Raw genomic sequence first — 11,715 nt, 5'->3', positions numbered from 1 at the left:
TGTGTGTGTTTGTGTGTTTGTGTGTTTGTGTGTTTGTGTGTTTCCGCGCGCGTGTGCATGAGCAAAAAGTCATACCTCCACCGCAGCATGTACACTAGTAGTAAGTAAATCTTATGAAAGCATGTGCAGGGCATGTGTGTGTAATAGTGGCGGGCGCCTAACGACACACTGTGTGGCTGTGGTAAGTCCAGCAATTAGTACTCTGTACATAATTAACATGCTAATGAGTTGATCTACTTAAAAGCCGCTCTGATAAATAGAACACACATACACACTGAATAACACACACATACTGAATAGATTTAAAGGGTGGGGCAATAACAGTGACCCCACAGCCAGTGTTCAGTACCAATCATTTGCATATTTGCATTATGTGAAGAAGCATGGATGGCCATCTCTCGCCCCACACACACACCTTGAAATAGAGCAGTGGGTGTTTCAGGAGATCAGGGGTGGGGGCGCATGGGTGAGGTTGCAGCTGGCGAATCCTCTAACAAACAAAACCAGGCTTGAACACCACACACACACACACACACACATAAATGAGCAATTTCCACATCCTCTCTCTGTCTGAATCGCTGACCCAGAATGTAACCTCAGCTATGATCATAGGGAGGGATGAGTGACTCATTGAGACACACATACATAGACACACCTGGTGACTGGATTTGGCAGATGATGACACAAATCACTGAAAACAAAAGTGAGCTGGTTGGCGGAGAACTTCAGCCATAGAAAAACATACCATACCATACCATAGGACAAATGAATGTTTGACTACATTGGCAAAGTGTGAACGTCTCTGTGTATGTATGATTTGTAATAGAGTTTGTTTTAGTTTTACCTGTCCAGGTAGGCAGTAATAAGGGGTGAGCAGAGATTGGCGGTGGGCTTGGCCAGTCCAAGGGTGAAGATGGTGTCCTGCAGGCGTCTGATGGTGGGGGCACCGCCCTTGGCCACCACAGCGTTGAGCGTGTGAAAGAGCATGGTGACGTGTGTGTCATTCAACACCACCTCTTTCTCTTTCATCTCCTTCAGGATGTCCACCGCCTCTGTGATGGGAGACAAAGAGACAAAGACAGAAATTGTTGATGTGAAGAAATGATTCACATCAGTAACAACTCTCAGCATGTGTGATGCTTTGATGAGACTCTCAATGAAAAGTTGAAGTGACTGTGAGAGTCATTTAGAGGTAAAGACAAAAAGGAAAAATGAAAAGAACAAAAGACAAGGAAAAAGAGAGATTATGCATCGATTTGAGGTAGAAAAAGCAAGAGGTGGGCAGAGCTTGGCTGAGAGAAGAGTAGGGTGTGTGAATATGATAAAAGGCCCCTTTAGCTAATTCCATGTGGGGAAAACAAACCCATATTAAAACAGCATTTTGTGCCCAGCAGGAATGCAAATTCAACCCCGTATAATGCCAACTCTGCGCTAATTGCTACTTGCGCTTTTCTAAACGAGACTACAATTACCGGACCCCTACAATGGAGGCCGGCTTTTTGCCGTGGCCATGTGCAAAGCACTTGGGGGGCTAAATTATAGGTATGCGGCGGCAAGGGCCCGACGTGGCCCCCATGAGACCTTGGTAAGCGGGCTGAGGGGTGGATCAGTTTGGTCAAGTCCACCCAGTAATGGAGGGCTTTTTACCGGGCCACGCGCCCATCTGGCCAAAACTAGGGGCTAAATGGTGAAAAGGGAGTGCGTGTGTATACGTGGTGTATCAGGGTGAGGTAATTAAGATGTGTTTACTGTCTATTTAGACAGCTGCTAATGGGTTGACAGCGATACAGCCGCTCTCCACCACAGATACTAATCTATACAGCATGACCAAGAAGAGGGGAGGAGATGGAAAAATGCAGAATATATTTGAATAATGTGTAGTAAGTAACTAAAGGGCAATATCCTTGCTTAAAATTCACGCAACAGAAATCTCAAGTAGGTGAAAGACTATCAAATAGAGACACAAACACAGAAAAGCAAATTAAGTTACAGTGAACAAATGTGGGTCTAATGATACTAACACCTGGTATTATGACAAAACCCCTCGAACAGGAGTGTCACTCTCTACTGGGAACACACACACACACCAAACACACCACACACACACACACACACACACACCCACACAACACACACAAACACACACACACACACACACACACACACACACACACACCACACACACCACACACCACACACACACACACACACACACACACGGTCTGAGGGACGGACCACTGGTGAGTGCTTTGGCACCCTAATTTCGGTCTCTCTCTCCATCTCCCACCTCTTGTTCCAGTTGTTATGGCGAGGGAACCAAAGGCTGTCACATTTAATGGGACAGGGGAAAATGGAAGGAGGGGTGGAGTAGGGGTGACTAGCAATGAAGGAGACACTGCTAAACCGGGGGGGGGGGGGGGGGGGGGGGGGGGGGGGGAGATAAGTTTGGTTTGTTGGATGAGGGTTTCAAAAGAGTGATAAAGAATGGAAAAAGGCAAACCTTGAAGTCAAGGTTCTCTGCCAATAGTGTGATGATGTATTACAGTTTTATCACCATTGCATCTTAAAAGGGCTAAAGCTCAGTTTAAACTACAAGAGTGGCAGGCTGTTGCATTTTTTTCCCCCACTGAAAATACAAATAATCCATGTTTAAAAAGTCTCAGAATTTCTATATGGCCAGGACAGAGACAAGAAAATCTGGTGTGCCAAAAAAACTCCTAGAAATCAGGGACAATCTCTCCGTGGTCCTAAAACCGATCACAGTTGTCAAGTCTGTACTGTTTATCAGTTTATATGCAACTTATTCCCGCTCTCTGACTCTCTCCATGTCTCCCTTGCTTCCTCCCTCCTTCTATCTATACCTCTCTCCATCACTCTGACAGACCCGCTAATCACTGAGACCAATGGCTTGGAGTTGATCTGCCCAAATGGAGTACAATAGCTAATATCGGACCCCCCCCCCCCCCCCTCGTTCACCCGTCATCTCTCCCTTTATCCGTCCGTTTAGCCAGTATGCATATCCATCAGCTCAGCCGAGCATCGTGGCCAGCAAAGCGAGCCACATCAAGAGACACACACATCAAGAGATGGGTAGGCAGACAGGCCAGGTAAACAAACATCACACAGCCCAATGGTTGAGCTAATGTTCCATGACTTGACTGCCACACACACATACACACACATGCACGCACGCACCAAGTTGTGTTTACCAAAGTGGGAAGGTGGACAGATAGAGGCAGGGGTGCAAGGGCGCTTAGTGATAGAGAATATGTGTATTTAAAAAAAGGAGGGAGAGAAGCAAAGGTAGAAGGAGGAAAATGGGGTGTTTGGGCCCATGTTGATCCGTATGGCAGATTAACTGGGTCGCAGGATTGATAGATTACAGGATGCACTCATTCTGGTATGGGATATATAAAAAGGTGATCTAATATGTTTGTATCAGTGGGATATTTATAGCCAAAAGCTATAAATAAGCTACAAACCGTTTCTACATATTTAGGGGTAGCTTTTATTTTAAATTTTAAATTTGTCACAGGTTTCATTATAAGGTAATAACCAGAATGTTGAGTTTAGCACTTGGCACTGGCAGTTGGCAAGGAAAAAAAATGCTTGAATCCCTACTAACATGACCACGTAACCATCCTTAATCTGCTTTAAATTGTGTAAATCTAAAAGGAAATTTTATGCAGGAGGTTTAAGTGAAAATAAGCTTGTAAACCGTATGGATGTCACATTAGTTGTTACTGAGTGATCCCTGAATCTTAATTTGACTCAAAGGGCTTTACAGCTGTTCAGGTCGAATGGTTGCCATATGATCAGAGTTAGTTCACAACAAAGAAACTTTTTTATAGTAACACTGAAACAAAGAATAAAAATGAATAAAAGAGTATTTATGTTTGGTATTAATTGGAGCAATGACTTGGATAAAATTAAATGATTTACTTATTAAAATTAAAATTATGTTAATTTAAAAAAAGGGATTCAGCGTGACTGAGGGGCTTGCACATGGGACGGATGGTCAGATCAGCAATAAGCAACTCACAGGTACATATTATTTTGAGGGGAACCTGGGACACAATCTCTTTATTATACCGTTTTATGTGTAGTTTCTGTTGTTGTGGTTGGATGATAAGGTAAGCACGTAACGAATGTGGATGATTCGATGCTGGTCATGCTTAGTAGGTACGTTGTGAATTTGTGAGTGTGTTGGGTTGACTGTACAGACATGTGTATCCAGAAAAAAAAACACACCCACAAATAAAGAGAGGGAATGTTAGACCGATGGATGTATGGACATATATGACAATTCAAGAACCACGATGGTGACGAGGATTGAGCATCAGAGGTTGGAGAGATGGTGGAAGGAAGACGATATAAGGATGAAGGCAAATAGAATCAAGTGAGGTAAAAACAAAGTTGACTGGTGGGATGGGTTGCTTTGAACTCAGAGCAAAATCAACAAAGCTATTAGAAAGGGTGAGAAATAAAGCAAGATGCCTGGAGACATGATCTTCAGCTAGGAGCCAGGCGGAGCAGCGTCTGGGTGGGGACAGGCTAACATCAAGGTTAGCCATGTGTGCTAATGTGGCTGACAAGCGTCCCCTCCATATGAACACTCTGGCTAATGGCAAAAGCGTTAGCGCTGCCTATACACACCCCGAAACACACACAAACGGACACACCAACCGTTGTGCCCAGCAATTGCCTTTTGCCTGAATTCACATGCAAATTTGCGTGTGTGTGTGTGTGTGTGTGTGTGTGTGTGTGTGTGTGGGGTGTGTGTGTGTGTGTGTAAAATGCTCAAGCACTTCGGTGGACATGATCTCCATTAGCATCAAGGCGGATTTCAATAATTCTGGAAAAATTCACACAGTCCTGTAATTTTCCCCTCTTCTCATTCTCACACTGACGGCGGAGTGTGTGTGTGTGTGTGTGTGTGTGTGTGTGTGTGCGTGTGTGTGTGGAGGGGGATGACATGCTTCATGATAGAGCGGTGGAGAGAGGGTCAGATAGAGAGACAGAGACGAAGACGGAAAGAGAAGAGGGGAGGACAGCAGGGAAACATTTTGTCTGTCATTGTGTGCAGAAAGCAGAGCGTCAAAACTGATGGTAATTGGGTCTTCGATGAGCAGAAGAAACCCACCGTAGCATTCGGAAAATGGCCACCTAATGTGGTTTGAGGGTGGGAGAAAGACAGACTATCACACACACACAGACAGACCTTTTGAGGTCCAAGCTTACTTTGATCCGGCTTACTGTCAGAGAAAAAGTAGTAAGGTACTTAGTGCAGGTGGGATTGGTCAATTAATGAATCGAACTATTTTGATAAGTGAATAGTTGTTTTAAATCCTTCAAGCCAAACTGCTGTTGAATATCTTTCAACCGGGGGGTCGCTGTTCAAGTCCCCATATGGACCAAAGTATGGTGGTGGACTGGTAGATGGAGAGGTGCCAGTTCACCTCCTGGGCACTGCCAAGGTGCTCTTGAGCAAGGCACCAAACCCCCAACTGCTCAGGGCGCCTTTCTATGGCCAGCCCCCCTCACTCTCCATTTAGTGTATGTATAGGTACTGAGCATGTGTGTGTAATTCAGGCCTGTGTGTAATGTGTAGAGTGAAATCATTGTAATTTCCACTTGCGGGATTAATAAAGTATTCATTATTACTATCATTATTGTTATTACTGGTATTATTATTATTATAAAAGAAATTGGCAGAATAATCCTCATCATTAGTTGCAGCCGTAGGGGAACTTACCCTCCACTTTGTCGTTCTTGGAGAGGGTCTTGACCAATGCGATATATTTACTGGCATCCAGCCCGACTGATGAGTCCTTACGAGTCCTAACAAAACAGACAGAGAGGGTGAGAGACAAACTAGATTAATGTATTCCACTTACAGTAATGCAACTTCTCTATTGTACGCTCTGCTGTTGGGACTTCAGTCTGATGTTGGAACCAGCTGGCGAGGAAAGGGGAAGGAAAGGGAGCAAAGGGAGGAAAAGAGAGTTTCCTGTGTTTTAGCCAGTCAACAGAGCAACTGGACCCTGCATTAATGTCTCCCCTAATACCACTCAAGTTAAACTTTAATGGCCTACCACTGGTTGCAGCACTACCTTGTGCGTGCATAGAGTATTTGTGCAGGTTTCCTGCTTCACTCACATTTCCCTCTTCAGGTTGAGCGCCTCCTCCACATTGTCGTGGCGACAGCACAGGTTGATGAGGGTGGCATAGCCGCCGACTGTCATCTCCTCCTCGTGCTCCTGCTTCAGCTCAAGGGCGCGCAGCAGGTTCTGATCAGACAACAAAACTCAGAAACTCAAAACAAACGGACAGATCTCAGGACTAAACACACAGACAAAGAAATGAATCTCAAGACAAAGAAGAGAAACGTGAGACTGAGGCATTGACACAAATCCTACCTCCTCGGCACAAAGAGTCTGGATGGCTTGTTTGAGAACATTGCCTAATGGTTTGTTTTCTGCCTTCAGCTCTTCAAGTTTCTTCTCAAGTGCCAACACCTTACCCTCAATTCCCTGATGAAGACAGAGAGGGGTTTAACACATGTACATGACCAAATACATACCTGCACAACCTCATGACATGAGCTTGTACTAATAGACACAAAACACGTCTCATGCAACAAGTCACCTCCACAGAGTTCCGTTTTAAGTTTAAATTACCCAGAGTATAATAAATATAGAAATATATATTTTTACAAAATGACACATTAAAGGCCAACTGTGGTGTTACATTCATTTCTATTTTTTGCAAATTCAATTCAAACCTGAAGTTTAAGCAGATAGATAGATAGATAAATAAAAATAATTATGTTGCATCTCAGAACATTTTTTCACTCTTAATTTCAAACTGTCCTACTTACAGTGAGACGGGGAACTGATGACACAGAGCCACTGGACACTCGGTCTTTGGGGTCCACCAAAGCAACCACATCCTGACAGACGTACACAGTAAACATTTCACATCTTTAAGGCAACCATAATAACAGTACCGAAAACTAAGTAGCACAAATACATCATCATATTGTGTCTTTGGCTGTAGAGTTTGTCAACTCTACTCGTGCTTTTCTCAAGTGACATTCTTAGAGCTTAGAGCTTTATGATGAAAAATCAGTAAGTAATAGTGCATTGGGAAAATTTAAACTATATATGCAACAGTAATAGACTGGAAAGCAGGGTCCGCACCTTGGTGAGCTCTGGGACATGGTAGGACTCCAGAAGGTTCTTGATGCCTCTGTAGATGTTGCCTGAAATGGTTATGTTCTGCAGAGAAACAAACGGGAGAACATTAACATAATCAAAGCCCTGTTCAGCTCATAGCACAACAGGAGCTGAACCTGCTGCATTGTGTGTTAAAAGGATCATAGTTAAATTTGTAAAGTAGCTGAATGTAAACGTATTAAGTTATAATAGCATGTAGTACCTTAACTCAACCACGGCTTCCTTTAAAAGCTGTCACAGAGCTTGTGTTTCAATTTGTAGATAAATAATTGCTGAAAACAAAGCTGCATTTAGGTGGATGAATTTTGCAGACGCAAATCAGAATTAACCTTGGACGTTTTCCTAGGCTGATATCCAAAATGTTTTTTGTTTTTTTAACTTTTTAGGGACTTCAAAACTGTTTCACATTGGACCAGGAAACCATTTTACTGAACTCAAAAATGGCCAGTTAAGACATAACCTTTAACAAAAAGTGTAAACACGATTTAATCTTCCATGTGTCTGGATGTCCCACCTCAAACCTCCACTCCTTAGAAATGGAGGTGGTCATGTGCTCTGTAGTGGGCTTGCGTGAGTCTGATTACACACTGCAAATCATATCAGATCAATATGTAAGCCCCTTTAAAGCAGGAATTAATTATGAATGAACTGGATATATAGCATATTAGTGTATGATTGTTTGTTTTTAATAATCTCACATTAGTGTGTGTACCTGAGCCTGTAGTTGATTGAAGAATTTGCGCAGTTTGTCTTCCTGTGCCTGTACCTCTCCCTCTGACATGCTGTCGATCACATTGTACAAGAAGAAGGATGTCGCTTCTGCAGGGGACAGACACACACACACACACACACAGTCTTGGGAATACATTTCATTTGCCACCGTGTCACTCACTGAATCCATTTGTGCATTTATACTATTTTTCTGTAACCTCTGCAGAGTGTGGGTTTGTGTTTCTGCTGACAGAGGCTGCTTTTGGGCTGGAGTGTGAGTGAATGTGTGATGGCTGGCAGTGACAGCTTCCCCCTACTTCAACTCTCAGACACACACACATACCCAGATGTCGTCTAATGGGATGTGACATGGATAACAGTCTCCATCGCTCCCACCAGCACAAACACCAGTTTCAATGCTGGGGACTCTGCATGACACACACACTGACACAGAGCAACATCAAGGCTCCACACACACGTCTAACTACTGAGCGCTGTGTCAGCAGCCAGGCTCTCTTTCCTCAGACGGAGAAAGCAGGTCTCACACTCACACACACTCACACACACACACACACACACACACACACACACACACACACACACACACACACACACACACACACACACACACACACACACACACACACACACACACACACACACACACACAGTGGGCCGGTCAGCTTCATGACGAGAAGTAGGCCGGTCAGCAGTATTCTGCTACTGAGACTGAACAAAGACATACAGACACACTGTGCAACTTTCTGTCATTGGCCTTACAGTTGGAAGCTGACAGAGACTGCGGTCTGCAAGTTTGAATAATGATACTTGATATATTACACACGCGCATCCTCCCTTCTCTGGCTTTCTCACCTATACAAACACACCCACGTCTTGCATACAAGGACACTGTTAGATATGAATGTCCTAACTTGCCAGTGAGAACAGTGTGTAGAAATATTTCCTTACCAGAAGCCTTGGCGTTTCCTTTAGCAAAGCGCTCGTCTTTGTACAAAAGCTCAGTAATCTGGGAAAATAAAAATAGAGAAAAAAACAAAAACACACGCACAGATGGTACAAGGATTTTACTTTACATGCTCACAGGACAGAAAAGTACGAGTATGAGAAGGAAAACATCACCGGGCTTAAATTGCCTGATAAGCAATCCAATATTACACATTTCTTTTTTTAATCTGTGTTATATTAACCCTTAAACCACTAAAGTTTCTTTATGTATGTGAATGAAGTGTGTTATTATGTCTGCAAACCATCTTGCCAAAAATTGCCCCTTGAGGGATGAATAAAGTATTTTAGTTATACAGCAATCCTAAACATTTATTTATTGATTGATTGATTGATTTATTCGCTCAGTGTGCCATAAGGAGATTTGGATAAAAGGCAGCAGGTGGCCTTTGTCATCTTGTATATTCTAGGGCTTGGCGATAGGGAGGAAAACAGATATCACAATGTTCTTGACCAAATACCTTATTAAACGATATTGCGATATTCTAGGGTTGACAATTAGTGCTTTAACAAAATATCTTTACACTTAGATTTTAGATAAATAACCATGTGTAAAGTGGACATAATGTCTGAGTGGGGAAAAGGCAAACAATAAAACAGCTAGAACAGTCTGATAAGTTCAGAAAAGTACATCACTTTACTGTAATGCAGCCTTCACAACCAGTAAAAGAGAACACTTATGTCACATCACGATATTCAAAATCTAAGACGATCTCTGGTCTCATATATATATATATATATATATATATATATATATATATATATATATCATTATCCTACATACACACACACATATATTAACACACACCACTTAATATATATTATATATTAACACACACACATATATACATATTATAAACACACACACATATATCATATATAATACACACACACACATATATACATATCTATATACAACAACACATATAATACTATAATTATACACACACACATATAATAATATATAAACACACAACATATATATACATATATTATACACACACATTATATTATATACACACACATATCTATATAACACACAATACACATACACACACATATCCACATACACACACATATCATATAATATTTATATATCCTATATTATTTTTTGGTAGAAAATTGTACATACTAAAAATAATTTTCACTTTAATGGAGTAGTCTTTATAAAATGCTCTCTCTTTTATATGTAGGATTTTCTGAATCTTCAGCTACTAAACTTTTTAAAATTAGAAATCCTGTTAGTCTGTACTGGTATAAGATTCTCCAAAGACACTCAAACAATGTGGGCACATTAACATCTTACCTTCACCATGCTCTCCACATCAGAAGACCTGCAGGGGGCAGTAGAGGACAATACATTAGCACCCTGTCGACTTGCACCACCAGGGGGTCAACAAGTTTCCAAAGTGTCGGGATTAACATGCAATTTGCTCATAAGTGAGGGTGCGTTTTGCTTTTAGGCCACAAAACATAAAAGGACATCTACATTTCTGAAAATAAATCTCTTTAAAAGAAGCACTTCCACCACACACACTTCCAACATGGATTTATTCTCCTCTCCCATGTCTTTATACATTGTTTTAAAACAAAGTTTTAAACAAATCTATTATTCCATTTAAATAAATGTTTTCCAAATGTATCCCCCATTTGGAATATATAAATACACTACATAAACGTTTGAGATAAACAAGTTTAGATAAAATTTTTGAAGGCAAATTGGATTTGATTCAAGTAACCATATTTATGAATGAATGAGTGAATCAGTGTCATGTCGCCATAGCTACTGAATTCACAGTGTTGAACAATACAATACAGCAAAAAAGAGCAAGAGATTTTCCAGTTTGACACTCAATCCCAAAGTACAAGAGGAGAGACGGCAGTACAAAAGACTGAGAATCCACAAAAGACATACTCTCTCACACACACAGGGCTAAATGATGACAACGTGTGACATTTCTGGCGTTGTCAGCTAGTTGGTGGTGAAGAAGAGGAGAGAGGGGGAGATGAGAGATGAAGGGAGGAGAGAAGAAGAGGTCTTTAATGATTAAATTATCCCCTGACCTTGTCGTTGACAGGGGCAGTTCCCACATTGCAATGAGACAGACACACACACACACACACACACACACACACACACACACCCCCCCCCCCCCCCCCCCCCCAAGTGACAAGCCCAATTATGACCCTGTCAGGCAACAGTCAGAGGAGTGTGTAGGGGGGTGTGTGTGTTAATGTAATGAGAGAAAAGCAAATGGAGACAAAAAAAAGACGGACAAACTATTTGAGGAGACACTGATTTTCAATATTTAAAAAGGGCGCACCATACACACAAAAAAGACATGCCAAATTCTGCACAAAAATCTGGTAATCTACATTTTTTTATGGTTTTGAAATAATGACTCTTGCTGCAATTGTACATCTGCAGTGACTACTAACGTTTTCCTTGAAAAAAGAGATACCATAATCTTTATTTTATCATGAGCATCTGAGTTAATTAGCACATCGGCCAAAACAAAGAATGCATTGGCTGACTGTTTGGCATTTTAGGGATAGAAATAACTTTGGTCCCTGTAGACAAGTCAGCACTTTTCTCTTTGACTCACCTCCAGCCTCGCTCAGGGGCCGGAGTGTTTTTGTGTGGGTGTGTAGTGTTAAACTGTAAATATTCATAAACACCCCGTCAACAAAAGCCCACGGTTCAGACCCTGGTCCTAAAGCTAACTCTGTGTGTGTGTGTGTG

The 11,715-nt window shown here is 41.9% G+C and overlaps 1 protein-coding gene across 4 annotated transcripts in view; it reads right to left on the bottom strand.

Annotated features, from left to right (window-relative positions):
• The window catches only part of lrpprc (leucine-rich pentatricopeptide repeat containing), a 52,786-nt gene that overhangs the window by 28,696 nt on the left and 12,375 nt on the right, over nt 1-11,715 (bottom strand). For all 4 annotated transcript variants that reach the window (XM_032540675.1, XM_032540673.1, XM_032540674.1 and 1 more), the window contains 9 exons: nt 10,279-10,306; nt 8,919-8,976; nt 7,951-8,057; nt 7,203-7,280; nt 6,881-6,952; nt 6,420-6,533; nt 6,160-6,290; nt 5,756-5,841; nt 845-1,052 (listed from right to left, as the gene is read on the bottom strand). In XM_032540675.1, coding sequence (XP_032396566.1) covers nt 845-1,052; nt 5,756-5,841; nt 6,160-6,290; nt 6,420-6,533; nt 6,881-6,952; nt 7,203-7,280; nt 7,951-8,057; nt 8,919-8,976; nt 10,279-10,306 — 882 coding nt within the window. The remainder of the gene's footprint in view (nt 1-844; nt 1,053-5,755; nt 5,842-6,159; nt 6,291-6,419; nt 6,534-6,880; nt 6,953-7,202; nt 7,281-7,950; nt 8,058-8,918; nt 8,977-10,278; nt 10,307-11,715) is intronic.

Source organism: Etheostoma spectabile, chromosome 17 (assembly GCF_008692095.1).
Source record: "Etheostoma spectabile isolate EspeVRDwgs_2016 chromosome 17, UIUC_Espe_1.0, whole genome shotgun sequence".
NCBI classification, from domain to species: domain Eukaryota; kingdom Metazoa; phylum Chordata; class Actinopteri; order Perciformes; family Percidae; genus Etheostoma; species Etheostoma spectabile.
Note: the sequence above shows the minus strand (reverse complement) of the source record. Positions and strands in the feature narration are given on the sequence as shown.